We start from the raw sequence: 25,325 nt of genomic DNA on the forward strand, positions 1-25,325 counted from the left end.
TTTTCTGGTTTTCGGGGAATTTTTCTGAAGTCTTGCAAAATGATCTGAAGGCTTATGAGATTTTATCATGTGTGCCCGGGTTTGACTAAATTTGAGAGGATTGTCCGAAATCTGGTGTGATTTATGGAAGTCCCACGTAATTTTTTTTAGGAGATTTGCTGAAGATTTGGGGGAATTTTATGAAATTTCACAAGATATTCTGAAGTCTCACAAGATTTGCTGAAGTCTTGAGAAGTTTTCTGAAATTTCAGTTTCATCAAATTTATTGACCTCTCGCATGATTTTTTGAAGTCTTTTAAGATTTTCTGTAGTTTCCCCAAATTTTCCTGAAGTATGAGATTCGTTGAAGTCTCGCATGATTCGCAGAAGTCTGGTGAGATTTGCCCGTTTCACGCAATGTTCTAAAGTCTCATGAGATTTTCAGAAGTCAAGCATGATTTGCTGAAAACTCGCCACATTTTCTGGTTTTCGGGGGATTTTTCTGACGTCTTGCAAAATGATCTGAAGGCTTATGAGATTTTATCATGTGTGCCCGGGTTTGACTAAATTTGAGAGGATTGTCTGAAATCTGGTGTGATTTATGGAAGTGCCATGTAATTTTTTTTTAGGAGATTTGCTGAAGATTTGGGGGAATTTTATGAAATTTCACAAGATATTCTGAAGTCTCACAAGATTTGCTGAAGTCTTGAGAAGTTTTCTGAAATTTCAGTTTCATCAGATTTATTGACCTCTCACATGATTTTTTTGAAGTCTTGTAAGATTTTCTGTAGTTTCCCAAAACTTTCCTGAAGTATAATGAGATTTGCTGAAGTCTCGCATGATTCGCAGAAGTCTGGTGAGATTTGCCCGTTTCACGCAATGTTCTAAAGTCTCATGAGATTTTCAGAAGTCAAGCATGATTTGCTGAAAACTCGCCACATTTTCTGGTTTTCGGGGATTTTTCTGACGTCTTGCAAAATGATCTGAAGGCTTATGAGATTTTATCATGTGTGCCCGGGTTTGACTAAATTTGAGAGGATTGTCCGAAATCTGGTGTGATTTATGGAAGTGCCATGTAATTTTTTTTTAGGAGATTTGCTGAAGATTTGGGGGAATTTTATGAAATTTCACAAGATATTCTGAAGTCTCACAAGATTTGCTGAAGTCTTGAGAAGTTTTCTGAAATTTCAGTTTCATCAGATTTATTGACCTCTCGCATGATTTTTTTGAAGTCTTGTAAGATTTTCTGTAGTTTCCCAAAATTTTCCTGAAGTATGAGATTTGCTGAAGTCTCGCATGATTCGCAGAAATCTGGTGAGATTTGCCCGTTTCACGCAATGTTCTAAAGTCTCAGTTTCAGAAGTCAAGCATTGATTTGCTGAAAACTCGCCAAATTTTCTGGTTTTCGGGGGATTTTTCTGACGTCTTGCAAAATGATCTGAAGTATCTTAAATTTTCCCACAAAAGCGCACATCTCACAAGATTTGATACACATCTTGCACAATATGCGGATATATCGTCAGTTTGTACAATTTTGGAAAATTTTCATGAAAATCTTGGTCATTTTCCAAAATGTTCAATTTTTTTTTGCATTAACATTAGCTACTCATGTTTTCATGTGTGTGTGTGCGAGCGTGTGTGTGTGTGCGCGTGTGTCTTATGTTGTGGCTAATAGGGCGTAGTAGGTGATGGCAGCCGTAGCCTATTATCTCTGCTCTGCTGTCTAATAGCCACTGGCTTTAAGCATCTGGCATCAAGCACCCCCCCCTACAGGATGCTTACACACACACACGCACGCACACACACCCCCACACACACACTAATCCACCCCCCACAGATGAAATGGCCAAAAGTGTTTTTGCGCATATGCAGGCACGAGCAGCGGGCGGGTGCTCCTTTTTTCCCGCCGGGAATCGCCAGCCAGCTTTTAATTAGTGCGGGAAATAGATTCACTTATCTGCTCTTTGACACGTGGGCCGTTCACTCAACACACACACACACACACACGCACACACAGACACACACCTGCCTCCCTACGTGCGCTGGTCCGTACGCGACGACCTACGCCATCCATCAGCCTTTTTCGCCGAATGGGTCGGGGCTTGTGTGTGCAAGAAATAAATGCGCTGCCTTCTGTGGGCTGACCATCGATTTGCCATGGAAACACAATGGCTGCTGCGTGAACAAAAAGCGGCGAGGGCCGAGCGGCAGGATTGCAATTTGGGAAGGGCAAGAGACTAAAGCGAAGGGGGAGGAAGAGATGTGATGGATTTGTGAGATTTTGCACAATTCCTACCGGATTTGTTTGAGATTTGTTTGAGATTTGTTTGAGATTTGTTTGAGATTTGTTTGAGATTTGTTTGAGATTTGTTTGAGATTTGTTTGAGATTTGTTTGCGATTTGTTTGAGATTTGTTTGCGATTTGTTTGAGATTTGTTTGAGATTTGTTTGATGATTTGCAAGATTTGAACAAATCAAATAATCTAAATCGAATAAGTCCGAATGGCGAGGTTTGCTGAAGTCTTGTTGAAATCTCAAAATATTTGCTTGAGTCTCGCAAGATTAGCCAAAAGTCTGACAAGATTTGCTGAAAGTTTCACAATATTTGCCGAAGTCCGAGGGAAAGGACTCGTTTCACGAGGTGTTATTAAATCTGGCGGCATTTTCCGGAGTCTTGCGAGATTTATTGAAGTCTTGCAATATTTGTGTCAATTGCGAGAGATTTGCTAAATCCTGATGGGATTTTCATAAGTCTGGTGGCTTGCAATGTTGAAATCTTAAGAGATTTGCTTAAATCCCACAAGATCACCTAAAGTCTAACTTCATTCATTTATTTATTTGATTTATGAAGTCTGAATGGATTTGCTTAAATCTCACGATATTTGCTGATCATTTGTGAGATTTGCAGCAGTTTGCGAGATTTGTGAACGTCTCTTAAGATTTGCTGAAGTCTGACAGGATTTACGACGGTCCTGTAAGATTTGCTCAAGTCTCGCGAGATTTGCTGGAGCCAAAGCCGGCGGAGATTGTGAGCCTGTTGCTGCTTGAATCTATGCGCGTGTGTGCGTGTGCGTGTGCGTGTGCGTGTGCGTGTGCGTGTGTGTGTGTGTGTGTGTGTGTTTGTCAAAATGTACACGAAGAGTTATAATAAAGCTTCCGCAGACCCCACTAAGGCTTCTGCATAATGAGCAAATCCGCCTTTAGCGAGCGCCGTTTATTTTTCTCTCGCTCGCTCTCCCTCTGTCTGCACAATTAGCGATTTGGCTAAAACCTCCTTGTGGTCCTTTTTTGCCGCCGTTTCTCCCAGAATGCATCCTGCTCTCGGGCGAGGAACAGTCGGTGGCATTTAGTAATTGCGCAACTGAGTGGGCTCTCGTTTAAAAAAAAGAAAAACAAAAAGCATAACAATGAACTGCTGTCTTTTGTCTCAGTCCTCCATTTAATGTTGTGGTTTTGGTGTCGGATGGACCGAACCCGATATCCGTATGATCACATCAGCAAATTGAAATGGGCCGATGCTTCACTTGTATGAAACGTAAACGTGTTAACACTTGTGTCATGTTCTGGTGAAATTTGAGCGTTTCAAAAGTTGCATCCCTGAAAGTTGAAGTTCAGATTGACATAAGATTCCATGATTTCGTCCACTCGGAGGGATGCAAATTATTAGAATGATCATTTTATGTTTTTTGGGATTTGTCGGGGTCTGGATGTTTCTTGGGTTGGGGAGGAGTTCTGGTGGGGGGTGTCTGGTCGGTGCTGGATTTCACCTTCCTTGGTTTTCTTTGGTCCTTCCTCGGGTCTCCTGGTGTTCGGTTTAGGTGAACGGTATGAGATTTTTTCTAATAGTTTTTTTGGTGAGCTAACAAATACACACACGCACGCACGCACGCACATACACATACTCACCCACACACACACACAAAAAATAAATAAATAAATAAAAAATTTTTAAAAAATAATAAAAATTAAAAAAAATAAAAATAAAAATAAAAAAAAATAAAAAAATAAAAATAAAGAGCAATGATGATGACATTTCCGAATGAACAATACTGAGCTCTTTATAAGAAAAAAAAATAAAAATAAAAAGAATGATCATTTTAAAACATTTCAACAGATTTAGAGAAGATTCTATACAAACAACAGACGCGTAGGACAACTGACGGACAATTTTTACTCAATATTTGATGCGGCGTTTCTGGCCTCGAACCTGCGGGTCGTTGGCTGTCTCGTAGCGCCCGCTTCCATTTTTACATCAATCCTCAGGTTGCTTGAGTCCAACAGAGTCATCATCAGTGGGCAGCGAGTGAAACAAGAGTGGGATCAAAAAAAAAAAATTCTCTCTCTCTCTTTTTTTTTTTTTTTTAACCCCAAGGCTCGCCTGCTATAAATATCCAAGTGGCAATTCTCAGATTCTGCCAGAGGAGAAGGGAAGTGGAGGTTGTGGAGGGTTTCCGAGATGGAGGGCGCGGGGGGGGGGGGGGGGGGGGTGTTGGGGGGGGGGCGCGATTATCTGCCGCGCCGGGCCACAAAATGACATTAGCATCTCTTTCTCTTCCAAGTGCCATAAGTCAAACACTTTATTATGATTCATCTCATTTTTATGCGCGCCGCTCTGTATGGACAGCAAACCCTTGCTTACAACTGCAGACACAAATTGAAAAAAATCTGCTAGGCCTGACCAATATTTATTTTTTGAGGCAGATGCGGATTCTGATATTTATTTGGCTGATTAATTGGGCACTTAGAACAATAAAGATATGAATTGCAGGTGTAACATTTGACGACTTTGTACTTTATAACAGAGAGAAAAATCTGAAAAAAATTGGCTGATTTAAAAAAAAAAAACAATCCAGAATGCGGGAGTAACATTTGTCGTAAAAATAAATAAATAAATAAACAGCCTGCAAAAAATCTGCAAAAAAATTGGCCCATTTTAAAAGCGCTCTCGACCGATTAAATTCGGCCGGGCTCTAAAAATGTGCAAATAATAGAAACCCCTAAAAATGTGAGTATTTCCTATTCACTGGTGCCTTGAGATACAAGTGAATCTTATCTGTGTGGCTGGTTATGATTTCTAATCTGAATGGCAAAAATTCTAATTTACTAGCAGTTGTTATGCTTACAAATAGCAAGAGAGCAATCCAAACGGTAAACGGGCTAACAAAGACAAGCTGATACAAATTTCGCATCTGACTGTGTGTGCTCGGGTACGATTTCTATTTTTTTTCTATTTTTTTTTCTTCTTTTTTTTTCTGGAGAGCTCAGTATTGTTCATTCGGTAATTTTACCGATTTGACATGTCATCATCATTGCTCCCTTTTTTCTTTTTCTTTTTACATTTTTATTTTGTATGTGGGTGAGAATGTGTATGTGCATGTGTGTGTGAGTGTGTATTCATTAGTTCACCTAAAACCTATTAAAAAATCCCATACCGTTCACCTAAACCGAACACTTCAAAATCCAGCCAGAGTCGTGAGGCCGTCTTTCGGTCGGGTATGATTTCTAATGAGAATTGCTAAAATGCTAACAGGCTTACAAGTGGTACGCTACTAGCCAGTTCGCAAACTGAGTACAGAAAGCGCTAACTAAGACAAGTTAACACTGATTTCACACCGAGTGTCGTCGGGTATGATTTCTAATGAGAATTGCTAAAATGCTAACATGCTTACAAGTGGTACGCTGCTAGCCAGTTCGCAAACTGAGTACAGAAAGCGCTAACGAAGACAAGTTAATACTGATTTCACACCGAGTGTCGTCGGGTATGATTTCTAATGAGAATTGCTAAAATGCTAACATGCTTACAAGTGGTACGCTACTAGCCAGTTCGCAAACTGAGTACAGAAAGCGCAAACTAAGACAAGTTAATACTGATTTCACACAGAGTGTCGTCGGGTATGATTTCTAATGAGAATTGCTAAAATGCTAACAGGCTTACAAGTGGTACGCTACTAGCCAGTTCGCAAACTGAGTACAGAAAGCGCAAACTAAGACAAGTTAATACTGATTTCACACAGAGTGTCGTCGGGTATGATTTCTAATGAGAATTGCTAAAATGCTAACAGGCTTACAAGTGGTACGCTACTAGCCAGTTCGCAAACTGAGTACAGAAAGCGCAAACTAAGACAAGTTAATACTGATTTCACACCGAGTGTCGTCGGGTATGTTTTCTAATGAGAACTGCTAAAAAAATGCTAACATGCTTATAAGACAAGATACATAGTTCATATCATGCCCTCTGTAGTCAGGTATGATTTCTAATGTTAATTGCTAACATGCTAAGAGTGCTAACATATGCAATATTGTGGTGTTTTGTGAGCGTGCTTAACCATGTGTGGCCCTAAAAATAAAAAAAATCACAGGGTAGAAAGCAAACTGACGCCGTGACAGGCGGGAAAAATACGAGTCGGGTATGATGGATGGAAGCGACTTGCCTGCGCTCAAGTTTTTCCCGCCGACTTTGCGGCTCGCTTAATGGAGCTAAATGTTTTTTCACCGCAGGCTCTCCCGCAAAAGAAAGTCACGAAGGCACCACGTTGGCGATTCAAACACGCTTGGACGCGGATTTGCCCCGCGTCGGTCGTTTTGAAATCCTCGGAAGTCTCGCTGACTCAAAAGATCTCAAAGTTCCCCGTCGGATCTCGGCCCCCTTGTCGAGACATTTCATTGATGTCTGCCACCTTTTTCCGCTCGAGGAGAAAAAAACATTTTCGTTGCGCAGGCGGAATCCGACTTCTTTCCGCTTGCCGTCCGCGAAGCATCAATCACGACAGCGCTGCTCAAAAAAGCAGTTTTCTTCTGCATGCCCGAGAATTGATGTTGAAGTCAAACATCAATAACGACAACGGGCATTTATTCAATAACTCGTTCTTTTATATGCACGCGTCCTTAATGTAACAACTCAAAAGCACTTTTCTTCTTGACGCCAAAAGTTGTGCATCAGCACGTGTCTCGATTTCAAACGTGGAAATGACGATGAGGGATCGCACGATTATCGGCTCCGATATTCAGCTCCGATATTCAGCCATTTTGATGAGTATCGGCAAATCGTTCATGAACAAGCTTACGAGATTTTTGGAAAAATGTTCTGAAGGCTTATGAGATTTTATCATGTTTTCCCGGGTTTGACTAAATTTGAGAGGATTGTCCGAAATCTGGTGTGATTTATGGAAGTCCCACGTAATTTTTTTTAGGAGATTTGCTGAAGATTTGGGGGAATTTTATGAAATTTCACAAGATATTCTGAAGTCTCACAAGATTTGCTGAAGTCTTGAGAAGTTTTCTGAAATTTCAGTTTCATCAAATTTATTGACCTCTCGCATGATTTTTTGAAGTCTTGTAAGATTTTCTGTAGTTTCCCAAAACTTTCCTGAAGTATGAGATTCGTTGACGTCTCGCATGATTCACAGAAGTCTGGTGAGATTTGCCCGTTTCACGCAAAAGCACTTTTCTACTTGACGCCAAAAGTTGTGCATCAGCACGTGTCTCGATTTCAAACGTGGAAATCACGATGAGGGATCGAACGATTATCGGCTCCGATATTCAGCTCCGATATTCAGCCATTTTGATGAATATCGGCATCTGCCTTTTTTCTAAAAAAAAAAAAATATATCCGTCAAACTTTACTCACTTCAGCAAACTATTTACATTTTCAGTCCTGTATAAGTCCTGTTTCTGAGAATCATGTGTGTTCCATGACGCCATTACACAACACGTCATGTTCGATGTCGTATGTTCGGGGATTTGCTGCTGGCGCCGCCGCCGCCGCCGCGTGCACTATGACTGTTTGCATAGAACATTTGAAGAACTAAAAAGATGTTTTTTCCGAGCGTCCAGGGACGTGCGGTGTTTCTTCTCGGGTTGTCAGTAAACGAAGCGCTCGCTAGCTGCGCGTGTTTGTGCGTAGCTGCTATGTTAAATGCTACGCTAGCCCAGGCTGTTAAATAGTACAGTAGTCCAGAAGCTTGGCAGGAAAGCGTGTGTTAAATAGTAAACAAGTTGGGGAGCACGTGTCTCCCCGAACGACACGTATGTACAGTGCTGTAAAAAAAAAAAGTATTCCTTCCTACTACTACTAAAACTACTCAAATGGTCCTGAGTGGATCATGAATTAACTGTAGTGGAGCGAGTTCAATTTTTTGAGTTCATTTTTACTGAATTTCTGAATGAAGTGGACCCAAAGATGTAAAAAAAAATCTGCAGCAAAATACCACCGTCCAAAGAAATTCAAGAACGGATGAGAAATAGTTATAAAGTCGATCCTAAAATTTTAGGACTCCAGCCTGCCACGGTGAGCGCCGATATCCGCAAATAAAGAAAACATGGAAGAGTGGTGAACAAAAAATGACCACCAGGGGCGCTGTGACGACTCATCGGGAGATCACAAAGGAACCCAAGACCACATCCAAGGAACTGCAGGCTGGTTGGTTGGTAGCTCGGCGGGTCGTAGGCGTTGGTCGGTGCTGGATTTCACTTTCCTTTCTTTTCTTTGATCCTTCCTCGGGTCTCCTGACAATTTCACGACTCCAGCTGGATTCTGAAGTATTCGGTTTAGGTGGATTTAGGATTTTGAGTAGGTTTTAGGTGAATTAATAAGCACACAAATGCACAAACATACCCGCACATACTCGCACACATTTTCACGCACATACAAAAAAGAAAAAGAGTAAAAAAAGAAGGAGAGAACAATGATGATGACATGTCGAAAAAGTAAGATTACCGAATGAACAATACTGAGCTCTCTCTCTCTCTCAAAAAAAAAAAGAAAAAAGAACTGCATGCCTTTCTCGCCTTAATTAAGGTTAGTCTTCATGATGCAACAATTAGAGACCGGGCAAAAATGACAGTTCTCAGATGATAATCACTGATGAGCAAAAAAGGAGATAAAGGCTCGTCTAACTTTTCAAAATTCCCAAGACTTTTGTTTGAATATTCTATGGACTGACGAGATGAAAGTAGAACTTTTTTTTGGAAGATGTGTGTCTCAATTACATCTGGCGTAAAAAGTAACACAATCTTTTCAGAATGAGATCGTCATCGTGCCAATAGCCAATCATGGTGATTGGTCGTCTGATGACTAGGGCTGCTTTGCTACTTCAGGACCTGGACCATTTGCTGTGATTTATGCATGGCACAAAAATAAATAAATAAATCTAATTAAAAAAGATGAAGGTTTTAATAATAATTTGAGAAAAACAAGTGTTTAAAGCATCACTTTTTTTGTTTTACATTTTGTAACTTTACAACCTTATTCCAAGCTATCAAATGTTTGTAGAATTAATTGTTCTGCCAATTATCTCATCACATAACCGAGTCATCAGAATTTTTTTTATTTAGCTTTTTTTTTTAAATTTATTTTATTTAGCTTTTTTTTTAATTATTATTATTATTTTTTTTTTTTTTAAATATAATTTTTTTTTAATTTTTTTTTTTTGCATGTTAACATATTAAAATACAAAGAAAATGACAATGAACAACAAAAATCTCAGTTGTGAAGATAAACAAAATACTAAACATATTGCCAAATATTCTGCCTGTAATTCAAATCTTTATTGTTGTAGGTTGTTTTTTTTATTATCTTTTTTTTTTTATTAATCGATGTATTGATCAATTAATGGAATTCTGCCAAAAATCACAATCGTCATTGGCCTAGAAAAAAAAAAGTTGTATCCCAATACGAAACATTGTGGTTGTGACACCGTTGACCTGATTTGGAAGTCATGTAAATAATATTTACATAATTATTTACTCGGGATATTCACTAAATATTCACAAATTGAAGCAGAAATTCTGCCACCAAAACACATTTTGTTGCTTTGATTTGAAATCCACTGTGTTGGTATTTTGAACCAAAAAGTGTCCGTGTCCCAATATTTATGAACCGTCGCGAACAGAGTCGGCCTGTTAGGGCGAGCGCACTATTAATTTTTTTATTTAGTTTGCAATTAACGTCGTCTTTAACCTCAGCAAGAAATATTAAAAAAAAAAAAAAAAAGGTTTGCATAATCTTCCTCTTCCAGACTGTTTTCTTTTTTTTCCCCCGCCTTTTGTCAGCGCTAATTCTTTGTTAGCGCGCGGATTTGAAAGAACATCTGCTGGGCGTTAAGGGAGAATTAGCGAAGCAAACGGAAAAAAAACACGCCGCGTTTAAGCGGGCGCTCTTGTTTTGCGAGATTAGCGCTGTAACGCTTTAAGGATAAATGTCTCGCCAAAACCTTTTGCCTTTTCGCGCCCTGATGATGATTACGGCATTTTAAAAAAGCGAGATAACGAGCGGCCTGGCACCCTCATCAAGACTTTCCCGGGGGGGCGCGTATTGAAGATAGCGCGGCGCACTTCACAAGCTCTGAAGGCGCTTCACGAGGTTTGCGTTGACGCTGTGCCGCCGTTTTGTTTATCTTGATGTCTTCGCTTTTGTGACCCGTCAGCTCTTATTATCCTTGTTAGGACACATTTGGAAGCTTTTAGGTTTAAGCGACAACATGGAGAAAAACAAAATCCCATTAGCTTGAAACGAGAATGCCGCTCAGTCTTATTTGTGCGTCAGTTGTTATTGTAGGCGTGATCTTCAGCGACCCTTTTTGCTCTATAAATGAGTCATTGGTGTGTCAAAGTTTAGCATCAGTCACTACAGTGGATCCTATTTAAAAAAAAAATAATAATAATCTTCTACCGTGCCTTGCAAAAGTATTAGCCCCCCTTGAACTTTTTGACCTTTTGCCACTTTTTAGGTTTGAATCATAAATATGTAAAAAAAAAAAAAAATCATGAGGAATCAAAACAATTCTGAAGTGGAACACAATGTCTACAATATTTTAAACTGCTGTTGTGTTTGTTTGTTTTTTACAAATAAATAACTGAAAAGTAAGATGTGCGATATTATTCACCCTCTTTATTCTGTGCCGCCCAAAAAACTGAAACGTAAGGTGTGTGAAATTATTTTTAAAAAGTGCCACCATGTACTAGTTTGCCCCAAGGACACATGAGTAAGCCCACTGTTCTAAAAGATAGCTCACTGGCGATGGGACATTGTGACTTACTAAGAAGAATTCAAACAAACAAAGAATGTTAGCGTGTTTACTTAAACTTAACATAGTACATGTTTCCAAATGTACCAAAAACAATTCACTATTTTTGTTTAAAAATTAAAAAGGTGCACACACACACACACACACACACACACACACACATGTCAATTATGTATTTGTTGTGCACATCTGGAACTCCATGCTAACGTCTCCATGTAGTTGAGCGCGTGTGTGTGTTGTTAAATATGCACACATGCAGTCTGCGTGCATGTGCGTGCGTGCGTGCGTGTGCGTGACGTCTGTACGCCACAATGAAATTTGACGTGAGCTCGCATGTGTCGCTGCGAGTTTGCACGCGCGCGCAGAGCAAGTGTGCGATACGGCGTGGCCGCTCCATTATTCATGCGCTCCGCCCCGAACCGTCGGCACCGCTGTTATTTGGACTGGCTCTGTGTGTGTGCGTGCGTGCGCGTGTGCGTGCGTGCGCGCGGGCGACCGCGTGCACTAAGTTCACTGAATTTGTATAATTAATGCAAGATGTCATCAGTGAATCTCTAGGTGAGTCGGCACACGCGTGTGCGCGTGCGTGTATAATTGATGTGCGCGATCTCCCTCAGACAGCACTTTTTACTCAAATGACGCCTTGTGATCCTTCGTGGCGACAAACTCGTCCTTTTGCTCGTCCTTCCATTTTCACTTGATTTCCTCTCAAGTTGCTTCCTTTCCTTTCCTCGTTTGCTTTTTACTGTCCTGTCCTTGATGGACAGGTTCTTTCTTTTCCTCGTCCTGTTCTTCTCGTTTTTTGCTTTCCTGTCCTTGACATGACTTAACGTATTTACTACCATCTTTTTAATTCCAACTCTTCCCTTTCATTTCATCCTTTTTTACTTTCCTGTCCTGTCCTGTCCTGTTACTTTTTTCTCTTCCCTTCTCTTTCATTTTCCGTTCCTTCTTTTACAATCCTCTCCTGTCCCGTCTTCTCCTGTCCTTTACATTAGGTTTCTTTTCCTTTCTTTTTTCCATCTCTTCTCCCTGCTCCTCTTTCTTTCCTTTTCATTCCATTTTTTCCCTCCTTCCTTTTTTCCCCTTTCTTCCTTTTGCTTATCTTCCCTCCTTTCCTTCCCTCATCTTTCCTCTCTCAATTGTTTTCATACTTTTGCATTTCATTTTTTTCTTTCCTTCCGCTTCTTTTCATTCCATTTTTTCTCCTTTCTTTCTTTTTATTTACTTGTCTTCCCCGCCACTCATTTCTTCGCTTTATTCCCGCTACTGTCCTTTTTTCCCCTTTGCCTCACTTCCCTTCTCTTCGCTTTCCTTTAATTTCTTCTCATTTCAGTTACTTTTCTTGTCTTCCCATTTTTTTTCTTATCTTTCCTATCCTGTCCTTTTTTGTTCCATTTCTCTTTCCGGTCCTGTGCTGTCCTGTCCTGTCCTCTCCATTTATTTCCTTCCCTTTCCTTTTCATTGCTCTCATCCCGTTTCCTTTACTGTCCTTTCCTTCTCTATCCTTCCCTTTTTCTACCCTTTCCTTCCAAGTTATCCATTTTTTTTGTTCTCCTATCCTGTCCTGTCCAATATGATCCTTTCCTTTCTAACCACTCCCCCTTTTTCTTCCTCTTCTTTCTTTTTCTTCCTTTACTTTTCCTCTCTAGATTTCCTTTCTTTTCTTATGTGTCCCTTTTCCTTCCTCTCTTTTAGTATCGCCCCCTTCCCACTTCCTTATCTTCTCGCTTCTCATTTCCATTCATTTTCTCATTCCTCCTTTCCCTTCCTCCTCTCGTTTACGTCATTCTTTCCTCACCAGTTCTTTTGACTTCTTTCCCGGTTTTCCTTCTTTTAACAACATGCTAACTTGTTGCTAATCCAGCCTTCAAATCGCTGCTACAAATACACAAAAGCGACGCAACTCTTTGAGGCGCATCGTCCTCGGCCTTGCGCGTGTGCTCAAAGTTAAACGTGTGCGTGTGCGTGTGCGTGCGCGCACCTGCAGGCACGAGTGTGCCATCGCTGCCGGGGCCCGAGTGACGATAAGCCTGTTGCCACACAGGGATTCTTCTTCTTCTCTAAACCCGAGTACAAAGTCTCACCTACAGCGAGTCACACACACACACACACACACACATGCGCGCACACACACACACACGCACACACAGATGTGGTGACATCGATCTTTTTGAAGTACAATTTCATCCTCTCTCTGCTCATACGTGACGAGAGGCTGTTGAAATCTCCGCAGGGTCGGCTCTCAGTGTGTATTTTGGGTTCATGTGTGTGTTGGCCACAACACAACACGCGCACACACACACACACACACACACAAAGGTAAATGAAGACAGGAGCTGACATCCGATTTTGTTGTGAAGCCTTTGACGCTAAATGTGTCATGGCCTCCGTGTGTGTGCGTGAGATTGCTGCGTCCGATTGCACGCATTGTGCAAGGAGGGTTCGATGTGTGGCTGCACTTTTGCTCTCCCCGCCGCGCCGTCTCTCCTGCAGCAGGTGTTTGGAAATACAACAGACTGAGCTGAAATCTCGTGTGGCCTCACAAAGAAGAGAAGGGGGAAAAAAAAATCCAAAGAAAAAAGCCAAAGCAGTTAATCCGTTTGGATAAAATATGCCCGCCTGAGGACTTTTGCCTCTGAGAAGGTGAAGTCGAGAAAGAGAATGTGAGAGCGATCAAAGTCAGCATTTGGACGTCGGAGAAGGAGGAGGAGGGGGGGGGGGGGGGGAACAATACATAAGTAAATAAATAAATAAAAGAAAAGTGCAGCATCAGCTTTCTCCCCCAAAAAACTTTTGCAAAACATCAAAATCTCGCTGAGGTTTCCAGCATTCGGATGGTCGAAAGTATTGGGACGCCTAGACAGTCATTGGTCAGTCAACATGTCAATCATTTCACACAGCGATGGGTTGGTTTCACCACTTTGGATTCATTGGTCAATCATTACTTTAAAAAAAAAAAACTATACAGTCATTGTTCAGTCTAATGTCAGTCAGTGGTCAATCATTAACAATAGCACTAAATACTGTTATGTCAGTCTTGCAAGGAAACAGGAATCAAGTGCAATGCGTAGAACTTTAATTAACCATCGGGAAAAAAGGTGAGCAGATAACCCTGACTTGATGGGATGTGACTGGACTGGTCGCCATGACTGGACAGAATGTGAGTAGACATGACTAGAATGGAGCGTGACGTGACAGGACCTGATTTGCCTTAACTTGACTTGCTGTGGAGTGACTTGACTTGGTTGAGGCTGAGACTTTTTGGCTGTGACGAGGACGACTTGGTCACCCGTGACGAGGACAACTTGGCGGTGACGAGGATGACTTGGTCAGCAGTGACGAGGATGACTTGGCTGCGACGAGGACGACTCAGTCAGCTGCGACGAGGACGACTTGGCGGTGACGAGGACGACTTGGTCAGCAGTGACGAGGACGACTTGGATGCGACGAGGACGACTTGGCGGTGACGAGGACGACTTGGTCAGCAGTGACGAGGATGACTTGGCGGCGACGAGGACGACTTGGTCAGCTGTGACGAGGACGACTTGGCGGCGACGAGGACGACTTCAATCGTGCGACTTGTGCGACCAGTTTGGTGGTTTGGTTTGTCGTGAGCGATTGTGTAAGCATTTGTATGTTTGCAATCCGGATTGTACGAGCGAAACGTGCGGGCCGGCATTCAGTCAGCAGACGCCTCGTTCGACTGTGCAGCGTGTTGCCCGTACGCGCTACACCATTTCCAGTGGGTGCGAACACGACTTTGAAGCTCTCTCGCCGTGTTCCCTTTCCTTCCTCTCATGTTCTCTCGGGCTCTTATCTCGTATACTTGATTACACAATTGAAAATGCTTCTAATTACATCCGCGCCGCTTTCTGCCGCAATTAAATAAATGAAACTGGAAGGGAGAAAAAAAAATTGCTGACTATTTTCTCTTCCTCTGTGTTTTTTCTTTTTTCTTCTAAAGGATGAGAAGTCCACGTTTTTTCAGTTCGGCGCGGCTCTGCAACAGGAGGCTCTCCTCATGCTGGCCATCATGGAGGAGTACGACTGGCACGTCTTCTCCATCGTCACCTCCAAGTTCCCCGGCTACCAGGACTTCATCAGCACCCTCAGGGTCACCGTGGACCACAGGTGGGTCCGCGAGTCATTGGTCAGTCTACGTGACAGACATTAGGCGCAAGGTCATTTAGTGCGAACTCACTCTTCATGGGTCCAATCGTTGCGCAGAGAAGCTGCGAGATCTGTTGGGGATTTTTAATTTGTCAAGCAGTCATTGGTCAGTCAAAATGTCAATCATGGTGATCAGTTGATTTTTACACATGAATTGAGGAACCTGAGATTGGATGGGATTTGACGAAAGTGTTCATGCAAGTCATTGGTTAGTCGGTATGTCAATCATTAAGAACAATATTAATAGTGTTTTGTTGCTTACGCCATTTCCTCTTCATTGGTCAGTTTACCGCCTGTTCTGTAAAAAGCCTGTGATTGGTTGGTGGTACCGCATTTAGCTGTCGTTCCTCTTGCAGTCATTGGTCAGTCAACTTATCATTCGCTCCCCAAATAGCTTGGGACTGCTTGGTGTCTTGATCCTAATTGTTCATGCAGTCATTGGCCAGCCTAAATGGATATAGTTGCAACAAGAACTTGCGATTGGTGAGTGTTTTTTTATTCAATCTCCACACAGTCATTGGTCATTCTAATTGTTGCTGACGAGACAAATCATCTGTCGGGTTGGTGTTTTGACCCGTATTATTCATGCAGTCATTGGTCAGTCGAAATGTCAATCATTAAGAACAATATCAGTGTTTTGTTGCTTACGCCATTTCCTCTTCATTGGTCAGTTTACCGCCTGTTCTGTAAAAAGCCTGTGATTGGTTGGTGGTACTGCATTTAGCTGTCGTTCCTCTTGCAGTCATTGGTCAGTCGAAATGTCAATAATAAAGCGTGATTGGTTGTTTTGAACTGGTCAATCACAATCTCAATCGTAGTGATCGCTAAGTTACGCTACTTCCTCTTCATTGGTCAGTTTACACATCATTCATTATTGTAAAAAGCCTGTGACCGCTTTTGCCCTTATTCTCCAGCCTGTCATTGGTCAGTCTACACAGTCGTCATATGAGGGATTGTTTGGTTACGTCACTTACTCTTGGTTGATGCTTTTATTCCACTCCGCGTGCCGTCATTGGACAGTCTACTTGTTCATCATTGCAAGACAAACTTGTGATGGTTTTGTAGTCATTCTTCTTCCTGCCAATTATAACTGCTCGCTGTTTTTACCGTTCATGCATTCTTCATGCGTTGTCATGCTAAAACAATCCCCCCCCCCCCCCCCCCCCCCCCCCGTTTTGTCCTTTCAGCTTTGTGCGCTGGGACCTCCAGAGCGTGGTGACTCTGGACGCCATGGACGGAGACCCCAACTCCAAGTCTCACATCGCCCTCAAGAGGATCCAGAGTCCCGTCATCCTGCTGTACTGCTCCAAGGACGAGGCCGTGTAAGACGCTTTTTATTACCAAGGGCAACGTAGAGATGAAACTCGATCATCCAGACTCTGACTCCCCCGACAGCTACATCTTGGAGGAGGCGCGCTCGTTGGGCCTGATCGGAGCCGGTTACATCTGGATCGTGTCCAGTCTCACCACGGGAAATCCTGACTTTACCCCGGAGGTACTGTGCATCCATTTTGCTTTTCTTATCGCCGGAATAAGGCTACGCAATTAATACAGTATTCATGCTGATACGGATTTTGGCAGCCACAAAATTCGCCTGATATATATATATATATATTTTTTTTATTATTATTATTTTTTTAAACATGTAAAATGCATGTTTAATTTCATATCAAATCGAGCATTTTTTTCAACAAATGGCTGGCATTGAAAGTTAAGTAGTAGTAGAGATTGCATGTGTATGAAAATGTTCTGGTTAAAGTACAAGTACTGCGTAAAAGATCAAAAGTGCAGCTTCTGAAATGTACTTGGATTTTTATTCTAAATTATATACCCATTCTGCAAAAAAACAAAAAAAAAAAACTTGGCACATAAAATAGACGGTCCTCATTTTTTCGTCAAAGAAAGCCAAAGAACAAGCCAAAGGCTCAAGTTGATTTTTGTTAGCCCAGCTGAGCTCTTATGCTTTACTTTTAATTCCTTGTTTGCTAAGAAAAAAAGAAAAAGAAAAAAATTCAGCACATTCAGCACTTTTGTGAATGCACTTAGTAGCTTTTTTGGCAGCGAATCTACCGAGCAAGACGATCAATACCAGTTTGATGTATCACCATAAGCTGCTGTCACTTAGCCTCGCTTAGCATAGCGACATCGACGAAGATGAACAACAACACTAATTGACATGATTTTCATCCCAATGAAGGAGAAACTGCTGATGCTCTTGTACGTCAATGTCTTTTCGCTACCCGACCAGGCGTTTCCCCTGGGCATGATCTCGGTGTCCTACGATGACTGGGAGTACCCGCTGGAAACGCGGGTGCGAGACGGCGTGGGCATCATCTCGTCGGCCGCCACCGCCATGCTGCGGGAGAAGGGCGAGCTGCCCGAAGCGCAGGGCAGTTGCTACAGCACGCCGTCGGACCGCAGCCCGGGCAAGCTGCCGCCCAGTGCCCTGCGCAGGTGCGTTTCCACGCGGGGTTGTCAATAGTGCTGCCTAGATGGGTATCTGATGAGAGTGAAAATAAACACAACAGGTACAAGGTGAAGTTCGTTGCGGTTAGCTTTATTGTCTCTAATGTTGACACCAATACTGTTGCAAAGAAATGACTATAAGTAGTAATAGCAACCACTACCGCCTAGATGGGCTGTGGAAAAATGTCAACAAAAAAGAAACAAGGTGCAGTTTGGTGGAGTGTAAGCATCAGGTCCGTAATGATGACATCAACACTTGCTTAGTACATACTATGCATAGTCATTGGTCATTACCACAACTGCTTAGATGGGCTGGAGAATAATAAAATAATAATAATAATAAAAAAGAGACGAGGTGCAATTTGAAGTGGCAATTGTGTTGTCTTTCACGCAATGTCGTTGGCTAATTCTTAACTAGTACTTCGTTGTTACTGGTGGTGCATAGTCAGGCTGCTGAAAAAAAAGTTAACCCACAAAAATAAAGACTGATTTGAAATAATTTCAATGTTCCATAGTACTAAACTATTCCGACAATGTTACTAGCGCCGCCCAAATGGGCTGCGGAAGAACGTAAACAAAAAAAGAAATGGAAGTGTATCGTTGATATCAGCTATATTGTATAGTACTTACAGGAAGAACTGCTGCCTAAACGGGCTGCTGAAATGTATAAATAAAAAAAGGAACAAACTGCATTTTTCATGTCTCTAATATTGCGATCATGTTTCCTACACTCTAAAAACTGTTGGGTCAAAAGTAACCCAATTATGGATAAAAAATGGAGTGATCCACTTTATGGGTCCATTTGACACAACTTTCGGGGTTGTTTTATACAAAATGGCCCAATTTTTTGACCCAAGTGAAGGATCTGACCAATATTTATGAGTTAGTTTATGCTGAAAGCCCTTTTTGGTGACTCAATATTGGGTCAAATCGACTCAAGTCGAGGATGGATCCATTTTGGGCTTATTTTTGACCCAACTCTTTTTAGAGTGTGATACTTCAGTTGTATGTCACTCCTCGTGCTACCTAAACAGGCTGCAGATTAAAGTAAACAAAACAAAGTAGATTTAGTTTTGTGAAGTAAGGACAACTCTTCAAGCGCTGATATCAACATTGTGGCGGCATTTCTCTTTTAATGTTGCTATCAACCATGCTGTGTCGTTTTTACTGCAAGTTTTACTGCGTAGTTGCTAGTGCTGCATAAACGGGCTGCTGAAGAAAGCAAACATGAAGGAAACAAGGTGGCGTTTGGTGTGGCGTGTGTGTGTGTGTTATCTTCGCATGACTGGACGCATAGTCGGGATTAAAGAAGCTTTGTTCTCCTTTCCTTGTTGCTTGGCTCTGTGGGTGGCACGCACGCACGCACGCACGCACGCACGCACACACACACACCTTTTCATTCTGCCGTGACTGTGTGCGCGCGTGTCTTTCCTGTGATGAGCATACAGCAAGATTATGTTGTGTCGTTGCTCCAGTTGGTCTTGCAATTGGAGACATTTTCACTACTTGGCAGCAACCAGCAGAAAATACAATTGAATCAGGCGAAGCAAGATTCTGCCTAAACGGGCTGCTATATAAGAAAGAAATTTAAAAAAAATGACTGTAAACGTGAATGTAATTTTTTTTTTTTTTTGACTACTTGGCACACCAAACTTCACTTTGTTTCCTTTGTGTTTGCTTGGATTTTTTTCAACAGCCTGTTTAGGCAGCACTAGCAACTACTTTGCTGTATTAACGCGGCTGTCTTGTTGCATGCACTAAGTCATGAAGCTGTGTTAGCATTATTGATTTCACTATTTGTGGGCAACCAGCACGGAATGCAGCTGATTCAGGCCCAACCACGATGCTCCCTAGACAGGCTGCCATGTAAATCCGCATAGAAAGTCACAAGAACAATTGTAAAGTTTGATGAAAACTTTTGGACCGCACCTGCAGCCCATTTAGGTAGCACTAGTAACAAGATAGTAATACTTACCGACAACGGCGAACTGACGACGGCGCCTTGTTTCTTTTATGATTGCTTTCTTTATCTTAGGCAGCCCGTTCAGGCAGCATTAACTATGACATAATACAACTTGCAGCATGTGATGTTATTGATATCAAAGTTAGTGACATGATATCACACCAAATTACACCTATTTACTTCATGTTTACTTTCTTCAGCAACCCGTTTAGGCAGAAGCCATGACTACATAGTAATGCTTAAGTGTAACTGCTTAGGTACATTCTTATTAGCACAGCTGTTTTGTTGTGTCTTTCATGACTTGGTTGAATCCAAAAGAGAATGCGATTATTTCAGGCCCAACCGTACCAGGAAGTCAAAAGTTTGGTGCCCATTCTGGAATGCTCACAACATCAAAACTTAACAGCGTTTCTTCAGACTAAGGATTTCTTCAGCGTCCCGTTTATGCGGCACGAGTAGAACCAAGGTCATGTTGCTTGTCTCTCAAAGTCACGTTGCTGATTTATGAGTGGTTTTTTGTTATGACTGGATCGTCCCGCCGCCTCTCCTATTAGCGCACGCTAGCAAATACATCAAAGCGCATTTCAATATCGCCGTTGCTGACAGCTTGATCCGAAATTACTTCTTTAACGCTCCCTTCTCTGTCGCCAGCGGCTCGTTTATCTTGCTAACTTATTACATTGAATTTGCATATTTGTCACAACAACTGAACAACTATTATACGTACGCGTGTTTGTGCTCCGCAGCAGTTTTTTTTTTTGTCAGCGTTGTCGTCCATTTGAAAGTTTTTTTTTGTTTTTTTTTTACATTTAATGGAGCTGCTGAAGTGTGCAAAACTCCAAACCCGAAGCACTTTCGTTTTATTCCGAAAAAAGATGTTTCCGAAACGCAGATGTCGGAGGCCCATTTGACTTTGACTATTTATACTTTTGGGGGAAAAGTGCTCACACAACAGCGCAACACAAATTTAATAATAGAATACAAGTACACAAACACAGCGGGAAGGCACAGAGGACAAGAATGAGTGACGCCTGAACGGGCTGCTGAACAACGTCAAACTCAAAGCAACAAGGGGAAAACCTCACGTCTCTAATGTTTTCAAACGAGTGTTGCTCAGGACTGCAGTGCAGGCAGTCGGTGCTATGTTGTCAGTTGTGCTCCATAAACGGGCTGCTGAAGAACACAAACATAAAAGAAACAAGGCCAAGTTGGGTTTGGCAAGTTAGGTATCGTTGTCTCTAATGTTGTCATTGTCATGTACTACACTCAGGTACAGTCAGTACGATGTATTTAGTGGGGCTGCCTAAACGGGCTGCTGAAGAAAGTCAACGTAATAAAAACAAAACTGAAATTTGCTATGCAGGTCGCTAACATTGACATCAATTGTTGCGTCGTTTTTGCTGTACTGTAGATGTTAGTAATGCTGCCTAGACAGGTTGGTTGGAAACAATGAGCATGAACAAAACAAGCTGAAATGTGGTACGATATCAACTCCCTTGCATTGATAACATTGTTCCGTCGTACTCCATCATGAGTAGTGCTGCCTAAACGGGCTGCTGGAGAAAGTCAACTTGAAAGAAACAAGGGGAAATTTGATGATGTGTCTAACGTTATGAGCAACATTACCTAGTACTTTACTTTGGCCCCATAAGGACTATGTTGTGAGTAGTGCTGCCTAAACGGGCTGCTGAAGAAAGTCAACTTGAAAGAAATAAGGTGAAATTTGATGATGTGTCTAACGTTATTAGCAACATTGCCTTGTACTTTACTTTGGCCCCATAAGGACTATGTTGTGAGTAGTGCTGCCTAAACGGGCTGCTGAAGAAAGTCAACTTGAAAGAAACAAGGTGAAATTTGATGATGTGTCTAACGTTATGAGCAACATTGCCTAGTACTTTAATTTTGGCCCCATATGGACTATGTTGTGAGTAGTGCTGCCTAAACGGGCTGCTGAAGAAAGTCAACTTGAAAGAAACAAGGTGAAATTTGATGATGTGTCTAACGTTATGAGCAACATTGCCTAGTACTTTAATTTTGGCCCCATATGGACTATGTTGTGAGTAGTGCTGCCTAAACGGGCTGCTGAAGAAAAACCAACAGTGTCATTCTATATTGTTTGGTGGACTGTAACAATAACTGCTTAGAATACGTGCTCCTGTTTTATTCCTGCTCGTTTGCCGGTCTGTGTCTGTGTTGAAGGAAGTGTTGGATGTTCGTGTGTGTGTGGGGGGGGGGGGGGGGGGGGGTGTGTGTGTGTGGCTCGTGAGTAACTCTAAGCGACTCTTAGAAATCAATGCTGAGTGTTGACAGGTCAGATATGTGCCCTGTGACTCGTCCCCCTCCCACCCACACACACATATGCATGCGCACGCACATACACACAAACACACACGCACACACACACCGCGGGTGAAGGCGGCGCATCGATTTGAAGAGGATCTCTCACTCCCGCACTGATTACTGAGCGCTTAACTTATTTCAAAGTTAGCTTGCGCACTCGCGCACACGACATGTTCACACACACACACAAACACACGCAGGCCCAACTATGATGCTGCATAAACGGGCTGCCATATAAATCCAAACAAGAGGCCATTATGAAAAAGTGTGGCGTTTGTTAGCGACTTTTGGACCACGCAAAAAAAATGTTCTTGTGAAAGTTTTTTTTTGCAACCCGTTTAGACGGCACTGGTAGCTGCATCATTTTAATGAGTACTTGTTGAAGAATATTCTTATTCAAACGGATGTCTTTTTACTGTTTGTTTTGAGGCGCATTATGGATTTGACTATTTGCTTGCAACCATTAAAGAATGCAATTAGTTCAGGCCCGACCTCTTTGCAACCTAACCATGCTGCCATATACAGCCAAACAAGTCAAAAGAAAAGATGTCAAGTTTAGAACGTTTTTAGATAATTGATTACACCAAACTTTACCCTACTTCCTTTGTGTTGACTTGGGATTTTTTTCAGTCACCCATCTAGGCAGCACTTGCCACTCTGTGCATCCAGCAGATAATGCAGCTGAATCCGACCCAATTGCTCTGTCGATTAAATGGGCTGCAATATAAATACAAACAGGAAGAAACTCGGGAAAATGTAGAATTTGGTGAAGATTTTCACTGAAACTGAAATGATCTCGTGTTGACTTTTGATTTCAGCAGCCCGTTTAGGCATCATTAGTAGCTACTGCTTCGGTAACCTGGCTGTCTTGTTGCTGTACATCTCGAAGCCATGGAGGTGTCGCAATACCTCCATTGATTGTCGGCAACCAGCAGAGGATGCAATTCATTCAGGCCCAGCTAGTTTGCTGCCTAAAGAGGCAGCACGTCACATGTTCACACACAAGCAAATAACAGGACGGGCGGTGTGGTGCTCCCCGCAGACACATGATGCACGTGTGGAACGACGGCAGGGATTTGTCCTTCACGCCCGACGGTTACCAGGCCAACCCCAAGCTGGTGGTCATCGTGTTGAACAGTGACAGGACGTGGGAGAAGGTACCAAGCAGACGGCGCTACATTTTGGGGCTTGCTTGATTGATTTTTATTTGATTTTATTTTCCAATCCTCCGTTCCTTTTTTTCAGATGGGTCGCTGGGAGAACGGCACGCTGTCGTTGATGTTCCCCGTGTGGCCGCGCTACAACTCGCACGGCGACGAGGACGCCGACGAGAACCACCTGTCCATCGTCACGCTGGAGGAGAAACCCTTCGTCATCGTGGACAACGTGGACATCCTCACCGGGACCTGCATGAGGAACTCGGTGCCGTGTCGCAAACATGTCAAAGAGTAAGAACGTTTACGATTTCTGGCACGCGAGTGCGCCTTTTTTTGCGCATCAGCCCATGACAGTCATGCCGACCAAATGTCATCTTATTATGTAAGTCAAATTGGCTTCGGCTGAATTTTCGAAAATTTTGGGATTTGATGCTAATCGTCCCTAAAATGGTCTTCCTGTTTCTTTTGGAGTTCCTGAGATTTTTGGTGGGTGCACTCATAATCGACACGCCTACCAAATTTCACGTTGCTACGTAGGGCTGTGAAATTAATGGAAATTCAATTACAATTTCAATTATTACACTCCACAATTACAAAATCAGCAAAATCGTAACATTAAAAAAAAAGATTATTGATACTCATTTTGACTTGTTTGAGTTGTTTAAATTCATACATTTGCACCTTTTTTTTACATTTTAAAATAAAAAATAATAGTTTTTTTTAATTCTAGAGCATACAGAAGGCTTTGATGCAACCTCTGCTTCAAGCAATGGTAGTTATTATAAAAAAAAGGGCCAGCAGGGGGCAGCGGAGTATAAGAGATCAGCCAGGGCCATGTTGCAAAAAGCTCTTTCCCCCTTGTTTTAAACTGAATTATGAATAATGATGAAACGTAGCTATATTCGAATGCTAATTAGATAGAAATATACTATTTTTTTCCTGATGAAAGAAAAAAACGAATCAATCTCCATTCGTTTTCATAGCAAAATAATACAATATTCTGTGGGCCTTGCAAGATGAGTCCAATTCCAGTAAAACAGCCGGGAGCGAAGGGGGTTGCTTCACTATAAATGGCTGGGAGTGAATGAGTTAATATCGCCAAGCTCCCCACAATATCGTGATAATGTCGTATCGTGATGTTTGGATATCGTAACTTCCCCACTCGCGATCGACATGCCCACCGAGTTTCATGTCTCGAAGTGAAACGATTGTTTGGGGTTTGGGTCGTTTTTGGTTTATGGCAAGTCGTCACATTCTTGGGTTTATTCACACGCTTGCAAAAAAAATAAGTGCGCATTTGGGTACGATGAGTCCCCCAAGAAAGCGATGAATTTGTTTTGATAATGACTTTGAAATATTCAAGGGCGCGCAGCGTGATTTCTAATTAATTGCAAATGTTTCCTGGGGGGCCATTATCACGTATTAGCGATGCGGCTACGCTCACATGACTGGCGGCTAATTAGCGCCTTCTCGCCGGTCGAAGACAATCTGTTTCCTGCTGGATTATTTTGCCGTTAGCGCGCCGCTGAAGCGCAAGGCTAACAACGAGCGGCGCATTTATTCATTGCGATTCACGCGTTGGTGCGCTTGCTTGTTGTCCCAATATTGCATTTATTAATCACTCTTTTTGCATCTCTGCACATATTGTCGTCATTTTATTATCATTTATATTTATATTCCAGCTGTTTGTTTGCAGCTCGCAGTTTGCGTGCAATCAAGCACGTTTGTGGTTGGGGGTGGTGGTGGGGGGGGGCATCAATGTCGCCGCTTGTGCTGCATCCATTTTGTACGCTTCTCCTTTTTTTTTTCACTCCATTATGTGTGACAAGAGATTACTCGGGTCCTTTTAAATTGACGCCACTTTAGCGTGCAAATTTGGGTCGAGGATGTTAACGAGACGTTTTTGGCTATTTCTTACACAAACTTGTGAATAAATCAAGAGCTGTATCTGCAGGAGACTTTTCTCACTCTCACGGGGGGGCACGTCCCAAACTTTTCCTCATGTCCCGTTTGGAGTGCTGCCACTTTCCCGCCTTCAACCTGACAGGATTTCTCGCGGCGCCTCCCGACACGGCTTCCTGTTTCCCGCCGGCCTCTTCATCACTCGGCCTCCTTTTCTCTCCCGAGTCCGTTTCTCTGACTTTTTTTTTGCCTGCGGAAAGCTCAGAACTGCAGCTCCGTGTCCCATCCCGGTTCAGCTTGGACACGCGTATCCCGTCTTAA

At 42.3% G+C, this 25,325-nt stretch overlaps 1 protein-coding gene across 2 annotated transcripts in view; it reads left to right on the forward strand.

The window, feature by feature from the left end:
• Nucleotides 1–25,325, forward strand: part of grin2ab (glutamate receptor, ionotropic, N-methyl D-aspartate 2A, b) — a 132,955-nt gene that overhangs the window by 82,906 nt on the left and 24,724 nt on the right. For both annotated transcript variants that reach the window (XM_086082491.1, XM_086082492.1), the window contains 6 exons: nucleotides 14,971–15,137; nucleotides 16,364–16,498; nucleotides 16,572–16,671; nucleotides 17,425–17,630; nucleotides 22,988–23,102; nucleotides 23,191–23,393. In XM_086082491.1, coding sequence (XP_085938617.1) covers nucleotides 14,971–15,137; nucleotides 16,364–16,498; nucleotides 16,572–16,671; nucleotides 17,425–17,630; nucleotides 22,988–23,102; nucleotides 23,191–23,393 — 926 coding nt within the window. The remainder of the gene's footprint in view (nucleotides 1–14,970; nucleotides 15,138–16,363; nucleotides 16,499–16,571; nucleotides 16,672–17,424; nucleotides 17,631–22,987; nucleotides 23,103–23,190; nucleotides 23,394–25,325) is intronic.

This window comes from Leptonotus elevatus, chromosome 8 (genome assembly GCF_054856555.1).
Source record: "Leptonotus elevatus isolate MCC_2025b chromosome 8, RoL_Lele_1.0, whole genome shotgun sequence".
Taxonomy (NCBI): Eukaryota; Metazoa; Chordata; class Actinopteri; order Syngnathiformes; family Syngnathidae; genus Leptonotus; species Leptonotus elevatus.